The 19,980-nt window shown below is 37.8% G+C and overlaps 1 protein-coding gene across 1 annotated transcript in view; it reads right to left on the bottom strand.

Annotated features, from left to right (window-relative positions):
- Positions 1-19,980, bottom strand: part of JAZF1 (JAZF zinc finger 1) — a 191,887-nt gene that overhangs the window by 82,990 nt on the left and 88,917 nt on the right. The window contains exon 2 of the mRNA XM_027723782.2: positions 4,897-4,969. Coding sequence (XP_027579583.1) covers positions 4,897-4,969 — 73 coding nt within the window. The remainder of the gene's footprint in view (positions 1-4,896; positions 4,970-19,980) is intronic.

Genomic DNA, 19,980 nt, shown 5'->3' with positions numbered 1-19,980 from the left:
AAAGATTTGATACTTTTTCAAAATAACTTTCAAATGAGCATTAAATCCTATGGTCTTGGTTGTTAATCTTACTTGTGGAAAAAACAGGTAATAGCAGCAGAACCAGAATTAGTGAGCTGGACAAGACACAGGGACAGTTTGCAGTGATTAGAACTTTACATGCAATTAATTTCTTTCACAAATGCATATTCTCACAGAAATTATTATTTTACTTCTAGTGGTATTGAAAAAGGAAGCAGAGTATGAAAGTCTGTTCCTGAGAAGTCAATGACTGTTGAAATGAAAGAGAAGTGGGGGCAGAAGCCTGAAGCCTAGAGGATTTATAATGGTAACAGTGAGGCAAAATCTTGCCAGTTAAAAATAAAATCTGGAGGGAGAAGTAAAAATGTTAGGACTGGTTCAGAGATGTGCAGGGATAATCTTGGGCTATTCACCCAAGAATGTCATCCAGTTTTGATCAAAGGCTTCATTTGTGCTCCCAGTTGTGCAGGAGAATAAACTTTATAGACGTTCAACAGCCTTATTCAACAAATTGCCCAGAGGCAACACCTAAAACGCTCATACCAGTGTGCTGCAACTGCTTGCAGGATCGATGCTTAAAACATATTTTATTATATAACCTTTCTTCTATAACCTCAATTATGAATAGAAAAACAGTATTTAAAAGAACCTGGGATTAATTAGAAGTAATTAAAAAGTAAATAAAAGTAATTAAAAGTATTTTGGTAGATCTAAAAAAGTTTTAAGATTACAACAGTCTTTGTTTTCAACATTTCTCTAATATAGCCATTATGTGATTTGCAGTAGAAACAGTATATAATTAAGACTGCTTAGTTTCAGTTGTAAGTGCATTCTACTTTCCTTTTTTTCCCCAACAGGATCAAAATTTTTTAAGCAAAGCAATTACTGTATCTAAGAAAAATGTATTTCATAGAAACTGTATTAAATACACAATTAATTGCTCTTTTTATGGTACACGCTTCCAATAATAGAAATTACTATGGCACTTCCCACCTTCCTTTTCCAAAGTGAAAGGAATTTACTCCAAAAAATTATGTTTTCTTTCTATTTCTAGCAGTTACAATTTCAAAGTTGAAATACATCCATTACAAACTTAATTGTAAAGAATTTTTCATTCACTAAGTTTTGGAATAAAATCTTCTTTATTTTGAACATTTTTTTAACATTACCTTTTCAGACAAAGGAATTATTTGTATGCCTCTGTTGTCTTCTCACTTGTGTTAATAATGTTTTGCCTTTTTTAAAAAAAAACAAACACTCCCACAACAGCTGCTTTCATCATTAACAGGTAACCAGCAGTATGCATATTAAACAAACTTGCAGATATGAGAATACTGAGAAGTCTCTCTCCATTAGACTGCACAAGTGTAAAAGCCTTGACAGTATATGCTGCAACAGCAGGTCATACAGCAACTTTGAGAGCCAATACCTCCAAAGACCAACTAACACACTTAGAGGCACAAACAACACTATGCAGGTTCCAATAAACACCAAGCAAAATTCATAGCCATGTTCATTAACTTAAAGCTATATATACTGCATCTAAGTAGCAGTATAAGCAATATTAATCATTGCAGTTAACCACTGTATTTCAATGCAAGACAAACCATAAAGGCATCTTGACCCATCTACAAAGGAAATACCTCTAGAGACTACTGGAGGATGTTGGCAACTACTCCTGACAGATCACAGCCAGTGTCCCATTCTTGTAGTAGCACCAGTGAACTCCTTGCAGACAAACCTCTCCTATATTTATGGGACGGAAACAGATTAACTGCATCTGCTTTGGCTGTAGTGTGTCTTTTATTGATTCCAATTCTGACTTCTAAGAAACCAAACCAAAAGTAAGCAGGGAACAGTCATCAATACTGGGGACTGCATTAAGGCTACACTAAACTTTGTCTGAGAAAGGGATTTGTGGCAATTCAGTCAGTGTCTGATCCAAGTGTTTGATGTAGTGGTAACAAACCATTATGACCTATAATTTATATTTCGTCCACCAGTTTTAAAAGGAATGTTATCTGTCTACATGAGGATCACACACTATGGAAGCTGCATCTGTGTGTAGTTACTGAAAGCTGTAATGGCAGTAAATCTCCAGCAGAGAAAGAGATGGAGCCTTATAGGTTCAGACATTCACAATCCAAAGGGCACTTCAGAACTTCAGAGCACATACAGTATTGGCACAATAATATGCCTGAGAAAATAACCAGGGTAAAAGGGAAATAGAAACAAGAATATGTTTCAAGTTGTAAACAGAGACTCCTGCTCTACTATCTGTTTTACTGAGACTTTATCCTCCCAGCTATCAAGCCAGGCAACCCAGATATATGTTTTGTTTTAGCTTATAATAGCCACCATACAACAGGGCAATGGGCAGAGCATAAAGCACACCCATTTAATCTTTCTACCACAACATATATTTAGTGTACATCTTATCATACAATTTTGAAAGTCCCTGAGAATCATAAGTCCCTATTTTCCCAGGCTCCATGAGACCGTATGGCCCACAGAGAACATACTGAATATACAAACCTACAGAGGAAGATCATTTTAAGGTCTGTAACTCACAGCAGGAACTGAGCTAAGTTCAGTTCCACTTGGAAGCCATAAAAGCACAGGTTTTAAAAAAGTGCAGCAGTATCTGGTGTTTGATATCTAACAGTATGTAACATGTTTATGACATGTATTAAGCTACAAAATCTGAGTTCATAGCCTGGGACAACAAAGCAGAACTCAGCTCTGGCATATGTAGAGGGAAATAGAAAGGCATGTCTCGTAGTGTAATGGATATTGCTGCTCCCTCAAGAGCTTGAGTTGCACAGAGCAGGTGGTTCGATGAAAGATATCAGCACTTTGGAAAAAATTAAAATACAATTAAAAGAGCAATTAAATAGCAGCTGGTTTAAGAGTCAATTCAGATTGGGTTTTACTATACAAACAACACAACTCAGTTCTTCAGCATTATTTTTCAGAATTGATAGAGTAAGAAAGTTTGGATAAAATATGTAGTAACTAAAACTAAGTCACACAGAACTCAGTTTAAAGGGTAGTAAAATAATGAAATCTAGATGAGGTATCACTTTCAAACTACTTTAAAAGTATTCTGATTTCAAACTGGACAGTCAAGTCCTATTGTCTTAAAACATGACAAGTCCCATGGTCAAGTCAGTGGTCTTAAAACAGCTTTCCTCTGATTTAAAAAAACCAAAACTTTCCCCTCCCTCACATAAAGTAAAATGACCACAGAAGCAAAAAGAGAATATGTCCTAGTACATGATGGAAAGAGGGAAACATACCAACATGCACGACAGCATACCAAGCCTACATATTGGAAAAAAAAAAGTTTTGTACGTTAAATGAGATCAACAGAACTAAGTGCTAAAAATGGTCACGGTTAATTTCATAATAGGCTTTAAAGGGTCGGACTGTCTCCAGGAAGAACAAGTAGGAAATAATGTCAGCACTGGCTATTCTTAATCATCACAGTCTCATGTAGTGGAGAAAATTTTGTCATTTCACCAAGTGAACACCACTTCTTACTTTCATACCTTGAAGTATGATTCCCCCACACAACCATCAACATTCTTTTCTCTACAGCAAATGTTATACAAAGTCAAACTGTCGATTTGGCGGTTTTAAAAGTATGTTGGTTTTTGGTTTTGGTTTTTTTTCCCCATTTTTAACACAAAGAATTAGAAAGAAAAATTTTGCATTTTGTATGATCCATGAGAGTTTGAATCAACTCAGTCTATCCTGAACTAAATTTTGGGTTAATATTCCAGGCTTATGAGTTTGTATCTCATCCTCTAGAGAGCAAAGATAAAAGAAAACTGCTGTTCCATGTATAGAACCCAATAATCCCATTTTCTGAGAAATGCATTTCCAAAATACAACTTTCGACCAACACTGGTACTTTCAATCACAGTATACCTGATAAAAAAACCCCAGTATGACGTAAAAGAAGGCAAAATAATCCCAGAATAGCAGCATGTTGATTTACCTAGAACAGGAAAAAGGGCTTTAAATGAGGAATTATACTTCTTGTACAGTGCTCATTTAGGATTGAAGACAGCTTGGCAAACATACTGAAAAAGGGCACTGCAACTGCACAAAACCTGGCCGTCTTTCCCTTCCAAGCAGCATGCTCCATGGGTCCCTCTCCTCCCAGAGAGAAAGTAATCTGAGCTACCTCCATAAATTCTTCGAAGCACTTAGGTGAGTAGGAAAATAAGGAGCAGCTTCTTAGGCTGCTCTTTACCATAATACAGGCTGAGACAGAAGAAGCCCTTCCATTCCTCCGTGCTGGAGCACTCTGGAGGTTTCAGTACTGCCATCAGTCAATAACTGAAAAACCAAGGCTCTGTTACTTAGATAAATGCTTTAAAAAATGGTTGAGTTTCTTAATTGCTTTCAAGTTTTAGGTTATACAGGGCTGGTAAACAAGATTTTTAAAGATATATATATACTATGGTTGAAAAATTTCTGAAGTACTGTGAAAAATAGGTAGATTTCACTTTTGATTGAAAAAAAAATCTTTCTCTACTCACTTGTGTGAAGTACAATAAAATAAAAAACTAAGCCAAGAGCAATTTTCTTGTTTTGCACGAGATTTAGCTAAAACGTAACAAGTTAAAACCTCATCTCCTAAGTATTTGAGCTGTTCAGCTGATGGGCTGCTTGTGCCCTATGCAAAAGTGATTAAAAATTCAGTTAAATTTTAATTCAACCGTTTTTCCAAAACAGGTGTTATAACAGTGTCATATAACATGAAACAAAACAGAGTGCATCCATAAGCATGCCATTTTGGCATAACATATATACACATATTGTGCAAGCTGAGCTCAGTTATACCTGAAAAATAACCACACTTACCTGTTAATGTAACTTAGAGCAACATAGGTTGGCTGTTGAAGCTCTTGTTTCTCTAATACACGTGGGTCTGTATCTGGAATAAAAAAATACATACACTGAACTGAGCTTTCTGTATTTACATTGAAGCATATGGGACTGTATCCTGCAAAGTGACATAAGCAAAGACGAGAGATAAAATAGCTCAATCCAGTTTATCCATATAGACTACCCTTAGCACAGCTCAATCATTTGCTTATTCATTCATAAACACAGCATTGCATTACTTTACACAAGAATTTGAAACATCAACAGTGATGTAATTTCCAACTGTCACATAGCTTTCACAACTCCCCTCATAAATATTAGTTTTCACTGCTTTCCATGATTTATAGTGTTAAAAGGATCAAGCTTGTTTCTTTTTTAATGTAGCTGTTTCTAAATATGGTTGACACATTTTGAGATGTTTCAAAAGCAATTAGATCTCTTCTGCTGGGCCTCGATACTTTTCTCTGAGTTTTGCTTTCTCCCTTCCCTACAGCTTATTTTCTGAAGCTCTCAATCAGAAAAGTCATACAAAAAATGCACTTGGAGCAAAATGCCTGCCAAGCAGAACGCTGCCCACCAAAAGCCCTGAAGCAAACACATCCAAATTCCCTCGAGTGCTAACTTTCTCACTCAAATGAAAAAATATGGTTTCAATCACTGTTTTCATTGTTCTTTGCAGTTAAGTTGGGCTTTTCTCTAACAAAGAAGGAGTCTTGGTTTAAATTTCTGAAACCAAAGCCAAGGGAGCATGTCCATAGTTTAGGCAGTTTTTTTTATACCAAAAAACAGGATTATATTGAGGTTTCAAATACAGCCTTGCCCTACATAGCAGATAGGCACCTTTAGGAGCTGAGCATAAACAGTCTTCAAAAGTTCCCAATGGAAAGTGTGCATCATGCCTGTGCAGATTACTGTACAGTCATTAACAAAATGTTTTATGTGTTACTTTAAAAGCAGTTCTGGGTGCAACTTCTGCATTTTAACTATCAAGAATAAAACTGCCCTTACTAAATGGCTCCCCACAGCAGCACTTCTGCTATCCATCTTTTATTTCTGAGAAGTATCTACTTTGTGTTTTTTGAGGGGGGGGTGGTGGGAAGCAGGGTGGGGAGAGGAACTCCAAGCAAAACCTGTATTTTGGATTGTTCTTGCTTCCTCCTACAATTTTAAGCATTGTTAATGTTCAAAAACTCATTATCTTGATAGCCACATTAGTTTGACCTGATCAGTTGCTTTTAGTGGGTTTTGTGGGTTTTAAAACAAGATACAGTTATTTTGAAATCTGCCTCTGGTGCCCTGCCTTAAAGGAAGATTTTTAACTGAACTGAATGGGGACTGTGCTTGAGGGCTGGTGCATTTGTCACACCACTGCTGAAGCAGATAATACCTTTATTCAGGGAGAAGAGAATCCCCTGTCCACCTTTTAAAGCTCAGACTGATCCTAGTAATTTTCATACATTTGCTCCTGCACAGCTCAGGTTGCAGGATTTGCTAACATGCCTTTATCAATATGTCCCTAAGGAGATAAGTAACTCTAAGAAAGTTCAGAGAAGAGAGATAAAAGCACAAGTGCCAATCCAACTAGCAACCCCAAGTCTGTTATCCTTAAGAGGAGCAGATCTTGCTGGTGCCTGGCAAAATTCTTCAGTAATTGCCAACACACCATGCTCCATAGACAGCAAAGCATCAGCTGTCTTCCATGCTATCTTTATAATTCGCTTCTCTGAGGAAGTTAGGTTCACACAACACACAAAGATCTTTTACTTGCTTTAAAACCCATCAGCTAGCAGGCCAAGAACACAACTGCTGTCATGGTGAGCTCTCTTAGATTTACACCTTGGTGGTGCATGGCCTGCCGTGAAACTGTCTTGATCCAGAATGTCTGCAGAGCGTTAATCCCAGCCAGGACTATCTGAGAACTGCCTCAACCTAAGTTTAGGCATCTGTGGCTAAATGACTACGTCTTTGCTAATCCAGTTCTTAAATGGGATTAACCTCCACCTATAAACAACAGTTTCTGTGACTGAAGGAGACAAAGTTGGAGCTGGTTTACATCAGAGTGCTGCACATTATCTGTGGGAGAGGACCAGGAAAAGCTCTAATGGAGAGCCAACCACCCTTCCGCTGCTCACCATAACACCAGCTGAGCATGAAAATACAAAGACAAAATCCAAAAGCCCCATAACTTTTGTAGGAGTGTGTTATCAAAGCACAGAGAATTTGCCTGCTGGCACTCAGAGAAAGCAGACTCCTGTCTCATAGTAGGTGCTGCCTGACACATGAGAAATACACTGCACAGTCTCCATTCGATCTCTCTATCCCTCCTCCTGACATGTATCAGACTTCACATGTAATTCAAGACAATTTTGTTGTATATCCCAATTCCACGAAATAATCCAGGATGTGGTAAAAAAATCTTGTATGAATTCAGCACTCAAAATGCTTGACGTGTTTTTATTTCTCTTGCAACCAGCTGCTGGGTTGTCAGTCATGAGAACGCTACATTCACTTCTGTACTGTAGCAGGAACTACACATAACATTGCTGGATATTATTTCTCTTCCTCAGCTATAATATATATAAAAAAAGCATAGTAACTTGTGTCAGGGCCACCACATGGCCCTCAGAGAAGAGCAGAAACCAGGCCAGCTGTGTCACAATTGACAGCAGCCATGGGACCCTGGCACAGCCCTTGCCCAGGTGGAGAGGCACAAAGGCCACACCGGCAGCTCCACTGCATCCACCTAAAACCTGGATAGCCTTGCTATCCAGGGCACGTGCACACTTGGCTCATCACTGCCAGCTTTTTTCTCACTGTCTAAAAATGCCACCAGTCCATTCCTTCCTGCCTCCATTCCCTCTTCCTCTGCCTAGCCTCAGTCCATGCCTTTCCTCTCTCCTGCCCCTTCCTAACCCCAATTTTTTCTACACATCCTGCCCTCCGTCGGTCTCTTCTGCTCTCACTATCAGCTCTCCTCTCCCAGTATAAGAACAAGTTAAAAATCACACGGAGATGTCTATAAGCACATGTTCACTCTCATACCACAGGATTGAACATCGATGCAATTCATTCCCGGAACTGCCCTCTTCCCTTCAGCCTCTGACTCCACCTGCCTCCCTACCCCCTTTATTGTATCTTACTTCCAATTTAGGCAGTCTCTGCTTACATTCCTGATGTCAGTTAGCACACTATTGAGCACAGAGTGAATAAACGTTGTTAACAACTACAAAAAGTCCACAGCCATGCCAGGCTTGATTACAAAAAAAAAAAAAAGACAGTAATTGGCATTTTATTAGCATTGTTTTCTTTCTTTTTTTTTTAAGATAGCAAACACCATTACAGTGATGTTAAGCAGCAGTATTCCTTAATGCTGAACCTTCAAACCTGGTCTTCCAGCACTCTGCTTCTCTCATGCCTAAGCACATTTATATAGACACTAGCAATGTTTTCTAACACCATCCATGCTGCCCAAAGCATGTCTTCGAACATGTGTTACCCCACTGACAGGATGTTATACATCAGTCAACGCTCTCAACTATCTGACTCCAGAACAAGAAGCATGGGAGACAAAAATCTGCTGTCAATCTCACAAAATGGCCCTGTAAAATGTTAAATGTTTAGTCAATGTTTCTTCAAACTCACATAGACTGGTCAAAGTCAGCCCAAAATAGCCTAAATAGTTTCCAAACAGACACCTGTAATGGATTAAACACTCACAGCTGACAAACCTTTTCTTGAAAGTATTTAAGCAGTAGAACCTAGGGCTGATCTTTCTTATAAGAAAAATATCTCCCACACATAAAATAACTACTACAGATCTTAAAGGGACTCGTTGATTAACACTATTTTAACTAGTTACCCTTGCTTCTTGAATTAACATGGGATATCAAAGACTTGCTGCTTCACTGGTTTTCCAGTAACACTTTAAATCTGGTAAAACAAAGTGCCACCCATTGTACATTACCTGCCTTCATTATTAGTCTCTTTTTGTAAGCATTATGTTCCATTGATTTCGCTCCACAGCGGGAAGAATTACTTTCTGTAATGTTGTGGGGTTTTTTTTAGCTATGTCCTCTTAATTTACTGTGGTGTTAGATTTTGGAAACCCTCCTTTTTTTCTCTTTATCTTTAATGAAATATTATTAAAATAAAATTTTGATCTCATATGAACTACCACAGGGTTTTGTTCTGGGTCCCACCACCTCACTACTAAAAGACAAAAGTGTTGGTGCTAAGATTCATGAGAGAGATAGAGAGTTACTCAACTAATCATCTATAGGATTAGACCCCTCCAATTTCTCACATTCACAACCTGTTTCATACTGCACAACCAGACAAGTAGTATGAGTGTATAATTAAGGCTGAGAGATCATAACTTGCACTGTACCATCTTTGAACTGTTCACACAAAGCCAGGTATTTTCTGTGGAGCATGTTCTACGATTACTAAATCACCTCATTACACAGAAATAACTTGTAGCTTGAAAGCACTGCAAAATCCTAACTGGGTGAAGTATTTTAAAGAGAGCAAATAATAAAAAAGGCATACACATCCTGTGTAGGTACAGCCTTCAATTATATAACTCTGTTCTACATAAATATTTCTGCACAAAAATACATGCCACATCTTCATTGTGTATAATGGAGCAACAAGTTTTTACCCTACCAGATACAACAAAGTTATAAGCAACTTCACTTTCATAAAAGCCCTGGTTTTAAATCACTTAGCAAAATCACTTTTCACCTTACAAAGCTCTAGCAAATTTCAGTGGCATTATTTTACAACCTCGAGTTTTCTTCTTACAGAGATTAGGAAAGGTCACTACCACTAGAAAAGTAGTAAAGAGAGTGTCAGAAGAAAAAATAATGACCTGAAGGAGGTAAAAATTATACTGCTCTTCGACATCTTGAAGTGGCTAGTCCCGCTTTTACCCCACTGTATCACCCCTTAACATGCAGAGGTTGAAGTCAAGATTGACAAGAGTCAAGGTGCCTAAAGAAGAACATATGAATCCCTGTTCAGTCACAAATGCAGTGACTGGATTGTCAAAATTTTTTGGTAGCTGTAATTCTCCAACAGATTTCACTGACATTGTAGATACTACTTTTTGGGAGGAAGGGTTTAGAGATGTCCATATCTTAAAAAGACTTAGGTTTGAAAAACACCTCTTCATGCCTCATCAGCCATGCCAAACTTAAGCCAAATAGGTGTAACAAAAGCAAAAAGGCAAAACTCCCCTTGCCAACCCAAGGGTGTTACTTCCATTTCTGTTTAATCTCAAAAAGAGTAACGAAATGCTTCAAATATTATGAAAATAACAGCCCTGCAAAGAATTTTAAAAGTGCTAAAACTCATATTTGCAAGGACCAAGGACTTACAATATGACCTCTCTCCCAAGTCACTTGGAGATGTTTATGATAATCTCACCTTTTTGTGCAAGATCACACTGGGGTAAACTGCCAACACAGAGGTCCCACAGTCTCACAACTGACTTTGCCAGAACATCCATACACACATTCTGCTTGCCCACCAGCAGGTTCACAGAGTGCCTGTCTTATATTTCACTTGGCCTTGAAACTGGCTGATATAAGTCAGCTCAGCTAGTTAATTAAAACCCACACTTCCCTTGAAACTAGCTTGCTTCACTAATGATGCCAAGGCAAATATTTCTGTTGGCTTCCTCAAAAGTCCACAATTGTTCTTATGTGGATGTAGCTTAAAAAGCCAGAAACAGATAAATTCAATGTTACTCGAAACCGCTCCCCATCTGAAACCTCCATTACAAGGAAGCCACTATGAATTTCACAGTCTCAATTCCAAATGCAGCATTATTCAGTTTTTCTTATGAATTAAAAAAAAAAAAAAATCACAGACAATTGTGATTTTATAGATATTAACACAGTAGCCTATTTAGATCTTTAACAGAAAAAAAATTTCCCTCATCCCCAAAAAAGAGATGATGCTCTATACTTCAAAGACAGAACACCGGAGAATAAATATCATGATTCTGTGTGAATTTTTAACCTACCTGACTTCAAGAACACCTTTAACATTTAAGCACAAGTTTAAGTTCTTTCCAAGATCAAGGTGTTAAATGCCACAGAGATGGACTTATCAAAATTGTGTGGAACAGATCAGACATCAAACTCTTTCACATTTACAGATTAAGCTTCCACTAAATAAATAACTAAGAAAGCTACATTCAGCTACATTCAGCAAGTACAAACAAGAAAACACTACATTTCAACTTTCACAATTTCAGTGACCACTAGAGGCTTCAGAGTATTTTTTAGTATAGAATTCTGCCTGTTTGGTCTATCCCAGAGTTGCAAAAATTTGTTAGTTAGCTGCAAACAGTTTATTTCCCCCATCAAATTGTGTGTAAGTGCATGAAGCCATGAAGAAAGAAACCCTTAAAGACACAGGTCATGTAAGTATTACAAGGAGGTCATGAAACTGTAAAAGCTTGGCCCGCTGGGAGACTCTCAGGCTGACAGTGCTGTACTGGCACTGCTGCTGCTCAAACCAGGCCTGTGGACTTCCCATGCAGCAACTGACTGATTGCAATTGCTGCATTACAGCGAAAAAATAATGTAGTCCTAAAACAAGGTAAAGCATCAGAGATTGAAGTCCAAAAGCTAAACCACTGTGGACTTCTCCTAAAGCCTGCAAGAACAAAAAAGTTATCATTAATCTTAGTAACTGCCAATTACATATTACACATGTAGACAAGTGGTTAGCAAAAGGAAATGTCAAACAGAAGGTTTATTTAAATGGAGGCTGCCTCAATAAGAAAAGCCAACAAGTGTTCATTGAGAATGCACACACAGGCAGCTGGAAGGCAAAGAAAGCAGCTGCTGACTTAACACCCTGGTTTAGCACACACTAGTCTCTTCATGTAGGTGCACCTCCCAAGGAAGTGAGGCAGTCCTTGTGGAAGTTCCCACAGAAAATGGTAATTTGTAAAAACTGCCTCTTCATCAGAAACACATCACGATCCCAGGGACACCATTCCAGCATTTTAGCTTCGGTGAGTGTTATGACTGCAGAACCTCTAAGATGCCATCAGAGGACATCACTGCAGAGGAACCATATAAAAAAGGGGGTCACAGAAGTTCAAAAGCAGACTATTGAAAACTAAAGCAAAAAAACCTCCAAGAACATCACAACCAATAGCAGGTGTTCATTGTCTTAGACTAGCACATGTGAAACTCCATTTTATAACACAAACACTGTGAGACAAGAACTCAGAGCTTTCTCGTATGAGAAAATGGTATCTTGCTAGGTGAGAAAATAATATATGGTATTTCAGATAACCTACACAGAACCAAATCTATGCTTTGGTCTTACAGCAAAAAGAAGAGTAGAACACTATTTTGGAGCAATCCTACTTCATCCTTGCTAGCTGCTATTATTTAATACTATTTATAGTACTATTTAATTCAGGTTGTGAACTTCTAGAAGTAATGGCTGTGCCTCATCTTCCATTGTCCAGCCAAAAAGGGTTCTGATTACAGCTTCACATGCACTAATTTAATGCACAGATATTAAAAGGATTTTTGGAACACAAGTGAGATGATACTTTGACATTTTTAATTTTTAATTTAAAAAACAGATAACCAAGTAAACATAAACACAAGGATTTTGAAACCTTCTGAAGAAGGTTTTTCTGAAGTGTTTTTCATTAAAAAAAATACTGTGATATAATCATATGTAGGAGAAATGTATTTCAGATATGGACAACAGAAAAGAGAAAGAATGCATAGAGTGCAATCACAGATCCTCAATTTTTAAAATGTTCTAATTTCTGCAATTAAGTTAATTATTGCACACTAGTAAGTGATCACAGTGCTCCTCGGTTGCTAAAAGCAACCTTTGGATCTGTCATACTGTCTTCAAATAGGCAATTAAAGTGAAAAATGAGAGTGTGCATAACTTCCCAGTGTCATATATTATATATAAATAACACATAAATAAGAACAGGACAGAAGTGCTCAAACCAAACACTTGATCAACTTAGTCATGCCTTTATCTGTTTATTTGCTACTCTTGAAATCCTTATTACAGATAGCCCACTGCCTTAAGAAGAGTTTTCTCTTGCCAGAAATTAAGAGAATTTTCCAATCCTCCATCCCCAAAATTTGCACTAACTGAAGCTGGGTAGTATCAAACACAAGGTAGTGGACAGATCCAAGCAACTGATCTGTTCCTCTGTTCTTCTATGAGGCAATCTAGCTGACCAGAACTTGCCCAAGGTTGCTTACTTGCTTTACATCAAGTACAGAATTTATTAAACTCTTTATTTAAAAGGTAATAAAAAAGGGGAGTAAAATACAGTCTTGAAGGTCATATGCAGCCTGTAAGGAACAACATCACAGCTCCCTTCCCATCCTTACAAGGTGTGTGAGCTCTCTGTGTACCATCCTGCATTCTCTTAGCTTTCCCGAAACCTGGGAAGCAGGTTTCCCTCTGGCAAGCAAGCACAACTAGCATCCTCTCTCAGCAGAGAAATTCAAGCTGTGGCCTTTCCTCATCCCATTACAAGCAGTGCAGACTGGAGATACAGCCCAGTCCATGAGGGTTCCCTCAGACCTCTGACACACCTGAACAACAGGCTACCATCCACAGTCTGCAGTTGTCTCTGGCAGAAGGAATGGCACCTGACCAACCCATATTTAAGTCATGTCCTATGCACCCTCTCCTCTGAAAACCCAAAGAAAACTCCAGCAGCAACTACAAGGCAAAGAGCTGTGTAGGAGGGTATAACCGTAACTCTTTCAGGAAATAATACTGTGCACTGTGATTGAAGACACCCAAGTAATCTCCTTGGTACCTTATGTCTCAGCATAGACAAAGTAATGCTGTAAATCAGCTACTTAATTTCTATTCAAACAGAACATAATTGCTGGTAACCGGCTGAAGAGCTACAAATGTCAAAAAGGTGTCTTCGTGATCTTTCAGATGTAATAAACTGCAGGCACACTTCATGTGCCATGGTGCTTTTCCACTTATTATGCTAATTAGTTTTATTTGAAACATACAATTATTGCTGCAACTAAATGTAATCATTAATGCATTCATTCAATAGGTAAAATATTCATGAATCAAATCAACAGGAAATCAGCAGAGTGCTGGAAAGGTCCCTTAGGGAAGGAAAAAAAAAAGAAAGACTGCTGTTGCTTTATTTTATTTTAATTTTTAAATTGTGAGATGTATTAAATTTAAGTGCTTGAAATGTTAAGAACTTGCTTGCAATTTTTAAGCGCAAATATAACATAATGAAGCTTGACGTAGAGAAAAATTAGACTGCCATTTTCACAGAATTTCCTAACATTTAATTCAAGTGAAATGACTTCATGACATGCCACTGGAATGTAAATAAAAGGTCCATTTGCACTGAACAGTCAAGCACACAGGACGTAAGACATATTATTAGTAATCTCTAAAACGATCCCATTTCAGTAATTGAGCGACCATTTTTATTCCTCACCACACTGTGATGTCTCTTTTGTCTGAGAGGTTTGAAAATTCATGCAGTGTGGAAAGGCAATCATTTCTAATTTACCCAGATCGGGGAAGGTCCCTAGAATTATTTAAAAAAAAATAAATCATGATTTAAGGATATTATTCTATACTGAAACAACAATAAAACCACCTTCATGACATGCAGCACTGGCCCCCGAAATGCACACACCAGCATGATGGTCTCTTTAATCACGTTTGCAGGCCCTGACTATGCTCAGTACTCTCGGCACCGACAGTAACACCACGGCTATGCTCGAAGAGCCCTCTAACTGGGACACAGCAGGAGCACATGGAAAGAACTTCTCTGCCTGACAGAGTTGTATTGCCTCCCCAGATGATTCCCGAGGCCAACAAAACCCCTCTGCCTGGTTGGCTGTGCCCCCCCTGCTCCCGGAGGCAACCCAGTACAGGGTTGCCTATCCAAGGCGAAAGCGTTTGTCATTCCTTGCGCTGACAGGCTGGAGAGCATGGAGGAAAAGGGCTGGAGGGTGCTTTCCAAAGCAGACCCAGCCCTGTATGCAGATTTTCTAGGTGTTCGGTCAAAAACCTGTTTCCAAAGTTCACACATTCCTCCCCTCTCTAAGGTCATACCCATCATACACAACGGGAAGCTGACAAAAAAAGAAAAATGAAGAGCATTCACCTTGCATTCAGCGTTTTGCCAAAATTATGAGAAAATAAATTTTTAGAGTTGGTAATGGATTGATTGAGGGTTTAATTCTGTGGGTTTCCAGGAGAACCCAGGTCTGGCCCAGGCAAATCCATTGGGAGGTTTGGCCTTTTCTTGGGCAAAACTTGGTAACTAGTAGTGGAAGAGCAATTTTTACATAAACCACAAGGCTCTGCTTTTTCATATCAAGTATGTGAGGTGAGTATATGCTTAAAGCCATATTCTAGGATAAACAGTTTTGCATAAAGCAAGCAGTTTTTTCAAAACAGCTAGTTTCCCTATCAAAAAAATTGAAAATTTATAGGTTTGTGTTTTGCCTTTTTATTAATATTACTCAAATACGCAAAACTCTGTTTTCATTTAGTTTCAATAATGAAAACCTGGTTAAAGATTCCAAAATAAATAAAACCTAGTATTACTTTAAATAAAACTTCAAAATATATATCTTGACAGTTCTGATGCTTGAGGGTTTTATTTCCTTAAGCAGTAATGATCTCCAGGAGTTAAAATAATATGATTATATCCCAACTCCATGACCAGCTAAACCACAACTGAACTGCAGTGGTACATATTTCATTTACAATGTCAGAAGATTTCCATTTCAGACTATCAACACAGCACTAAATTTTCAAGTGTCTCTGGAAACAGGCCACTTCTAGTTTTGGTTGGAAACACTAAAACGAACAGCTACAGGCATTGCAGCTAGTATTTCACTAGTTCAACCTCTTCATCTTTACCAGGAATGAAAAAGGAAAGCTTTTTACTCTCAGTTATTTACTCTGTCTTCACTCCTCTGCAAACAGTGGTTGAGGGATTTTTTGGTTTATTTTGAGGGAGGGCTGCATAAGAAGGAAACGACAATATTTTCCCGTGAGTCACTAAAATTACTATAAGAAGCTCACCTTCTGGGCTACTACTTCGCACACTCTTTTGAGAGACAGATGGGATTCCTAATCTTTACATCCTGCTGACAGGAACAAGGAGTGCAGAAAACTAAACAATTTCTTGTAAGGAAGAAGGAAATGGCATCATTGCCCTATGTTACTCAAGAGATGCTTCCTCCAGAAGATGGCAACCATGCCAGGTGGAGCAAGGATGGGAACCAGACGTATAAGAATGCCAGGTGCTCAGATAACCTTTATTTCCTGAAATGTCTTTTTCCAAAATTCATTTGGACATACTGTGCCTTACACAATTTTGTTATTTTTTTGTTATTAATTTGTCATTTCTGTCAGGTGCATAGCCCCTTGGGTGCTCTACGCCAGTGGTGATGAGAAAGTTGACAGGGAGGTACAGGATTAACAACAACAGTAACAAAAATAACAACAACCTATTCCTGTCATGGGAAGCCAAAGCAGTCAGTCAGATCCAAGAGTCTCTGATAAAACCGGAGCATAACACCTGCCATGAAACATGGGGCACACAAACCTTTGGCTTCCCCGAAGAATGTGGTAGGTTTGATGGGTCACCCTCACAGAAGAGTCGTGCAGCAGCCTCAGCCTTTATTGCCACGTGGTACCACTAAAACATCCCTGTTAGAACCTACAATATTATCCACTGCTTAAATACTGTGTCACTCCCCTGTAGCTATTTATTTCCAGTCATTTCTACAGAAAGGTACTGAGGTGTTTTTTCTACTTCCTATAGCTCCAATGTAGAGAAAACCCAAATCAGACTGTATTGAGTTAAGCCTCAATGCCTCTGAAAAACAAAATTTAAGACAAGGCAAAAAAACCCCCAAAAGGTAAATGCTCAGTTTAAAATAGAAAATAAAAGCCTAAAAATACTGACATTAAGCAGAGATTTAAGGAAATAAATGAGCTTAATAATCAAGGACGTTTTAAGACTATGGTATGTTTTTATACGTTCTGTTTTTATTATCCCAATCAAAAACATGCATCATTTAACAAAAAAAAAATAATTTACCAGTGTGAACACATAGGCTATACAATAAGTCACCAATTCCTTTAAGATTCTAACACTATCTTTGCCCTCACATAGAAATTTGAAATAGAATTCTTAATCAATTAGACACACCAATTAATACAAAGTTAGTTTGCCATAATAAATAAAAAAGAAGTCTTTACAATTAACAGGAAGACTATTCACTAGAAAAGCTCCCAAAATATTACATGTCATTCTTTGGCTTCCACAGTTTTCCTGACATTCATGTAAGATGAAGTGTCTGTACTTCCTTAAAGTCTCATGTAAAAGAAAGCAACAGAAAGGCACTGCACTTTTGGCAGGTGAAAGTGGTGCTCCAGGTTCACACAAGTCAAGCTCAGGAAGGCTTCTGAGCAGAGAAAGTTCATTTTCTGCTCAGCAACACCTAAGAGGATCAAACAATCTTATAAATGCATTGATATGTCAAAAATCAGTTTTAATTAAGTAAAGGGAAGGCAAGGTAAGGTAAGATAAAAAACATGAAACAGAAAATTTCCTACAAGCAGGAAAATTTCTCCTTGCACTGAATTATGTACAGAAAAAAAAAATCTTTTCTTATTTTTGTACATGACCTTGAAATATGTATTTCTGATGCAAGAGTGCAGACAAGCGAGGCCTCACTCCTAACTCAGTAGAACTTCAAAAGGTAGCACAGCTGGGGTACAAAACAGTGTTAAGTTTACTGCATTTACAAGTCTGTGGTCATTTGAAAAATGGATTATTCAGAATCTCCAGAACACCAGTTATTTTGCTATTCTTATGCATTATAAATAATCAGAATCAAGAACTTAGACACAAGTAGGGAAGAGGACATTGTAAATTCAAGCAAGACTTTTCAGATAATGATACATAAACATCTACTGTATATACACACTTTTCCTGGTATCTCAAACAAAAGATGCACATTCCTCTAGGCAATCCAGCTGCTAATTTTACATTTAATTGCTGACAAAGAAAATTACTTTCTAAAGTGATAGTATAGTACCTTTTAAATTCTACTATTGTTGCTACTAAACAGCAATTAACCATTAGAAGTTGATAGCATTATCCATTATTACAGCAATAAATCTTAATATTATTTTTATTCTGTACTGTTCCTCCTCTGATCAACACTCAATTATGAAACAAAAAGCACAGCAGACATTTATCAAAATTACTTGAGGAATATGATACAATGGAGACAGTAGATAAAGGTTCTGATGCTGAATTTTAGGGCAATTTAAACTGACGAATTTGTCTCAGTGTTTATTCAGCTATGTTGTTATTACTCTGTTGGTGTTATTTTTAAAAGCAATTTCATAAAATTCTTTAAAGAACATTAAATAATTTGGTCTCAAAAGACTGCCAATCTATACAGAAAGGCACTTTCACTTTAGAAATAATAGTTCTTTCACAAAACATATTTCAATAATCCTCTTAAAAATATAATTTCATATAAAATCAGAAAACTAATACCACCTTTCCAAGTATGTTACTACACACAACAGCAGGTACCTTCCTATTTGTAGTCTGTTCCTCTTTTATCAAGAAATAGCATTAAAAGTTTAAGAAAACTCTTTAAAACATTTCCATCGAATGATTATTTAAAATGGTATGGCCTAATAAAAGGAACCTGTTCAGCTTGTTTGGTTAGCTGTTTCTAAACTAATTAATAAAAGAATCCAACTGGCAACAAAATCTTCCTCCAGGTTCAACAGACACCTCCATACCAGCATCAGGACAATATAACGCATTCCTGCCAGGATATTTAAGTAAAGTTGCTTTGAACTCTTTTTATATTCAGGACTAACATGGTGTGCAAGTATTACAAGAGATTACAAGAAAAATAAAGATCACTAGTAAGAATGTTCCCCTCCCCCTAAGCATTTTCCTTGTCCCTTCAATAAGTCTTTTCTATTCACTACTCCTGTCTCTAACTAATTACATCTACTAAAGCTAAGTGAAATATCTCCCTCTCCATTCCGTTTGGATTTTAGCAGCATCTAATATTCATTCCTTAGTGCACTGGCAGTGTGCTCACCTCTTGCTTTATAGAGTGGTGTTGATTTGCAGTGAGAAGCAGAGAAATGCATAGTAACTCCTTCATAATTTATTCTAGCTCTAAAGCTTTCCACTGCAGTCAGTAGACTACCCAATAGCCTAGTCAAAAAGAAGACAAACATCTTCTATGACAGAAAACTGTGGGGAAAGTGGCATGAATTAAAGAGTAAGGAAATAAACACCTTAAACAAACCACCTCAGTGGGAGACTGAGATTGTCTGGCAATGAACTGCAGACGAGATGCTTAGAAAATCCCCATAACAAAGAAAAAGCCGCATATTGTCCAAGGGTTCCCATGTCAGCACCACCCCTGAAGCCAGAAACATTAATAACTTTTCTTTTGCTTTTCTTCTTTCTGGGAAGAAGGGAGTTGAAATCAAAACAAACAAACAAAAGTACCTAAAGAAGATTTCTTTCAGTGCTAGCTGAAATTTGCCCATGCCAAGCACTAACTGTCCGTTGCATCATCTCAGCAGCCAGGCTTGCCATTTGGATGAGGTAATTAGCCTTGCTTACATCTTTTCCTAATTAGATCTACCTTTCTCTACTTTACATACTTGGAGAACACTTGACTAAATTTATTATCAGTGAAATGTACCAGACTGACAGCCGCCAAAAATGCCCTCTATATTGCCCTGATAAGCAGAATTTCGCTATGAGCAGTCAAAATACAAGTTCTTCTATTGTTATATCACTGGGGTAAAAACCAGCTTCCAAGCCTGAAAGTGCTGGTATATAATTCCAATAGAGGATGAGACCCAAATACTCTGATAACCCATTGCAACCTGACTTCAATGGAAAGAAATCAGTGGATTGTGAAAGGAAGGCACAGGAAGGGAACATGGTCTAACATCAATTAGTGTTAAATCATCAGTTGACTG

The sequence above is a fragment of the Pipra filicauda genome, unplaced genomic scaffold (assembly GCF_003945595.2).
Source record: "Pipra filicauda isolate LSUMZ 115617 unplaced genomic scaffold, ASM394559v2 scaffold84_size4826128_pilon, whole genome shotgun sequence".
Classification (NCBI taxonomy): Eukaryota; Metazoa; Chordata; class Aves; order Passeriformes; family Pipridae; genus Pipra; species Pipra filicauda.
The sequence above is the reverse complement of the archived record's forward strand: the minus strand, read 5'-3'. Positions and strand labels throughout refer to the sequence as shown.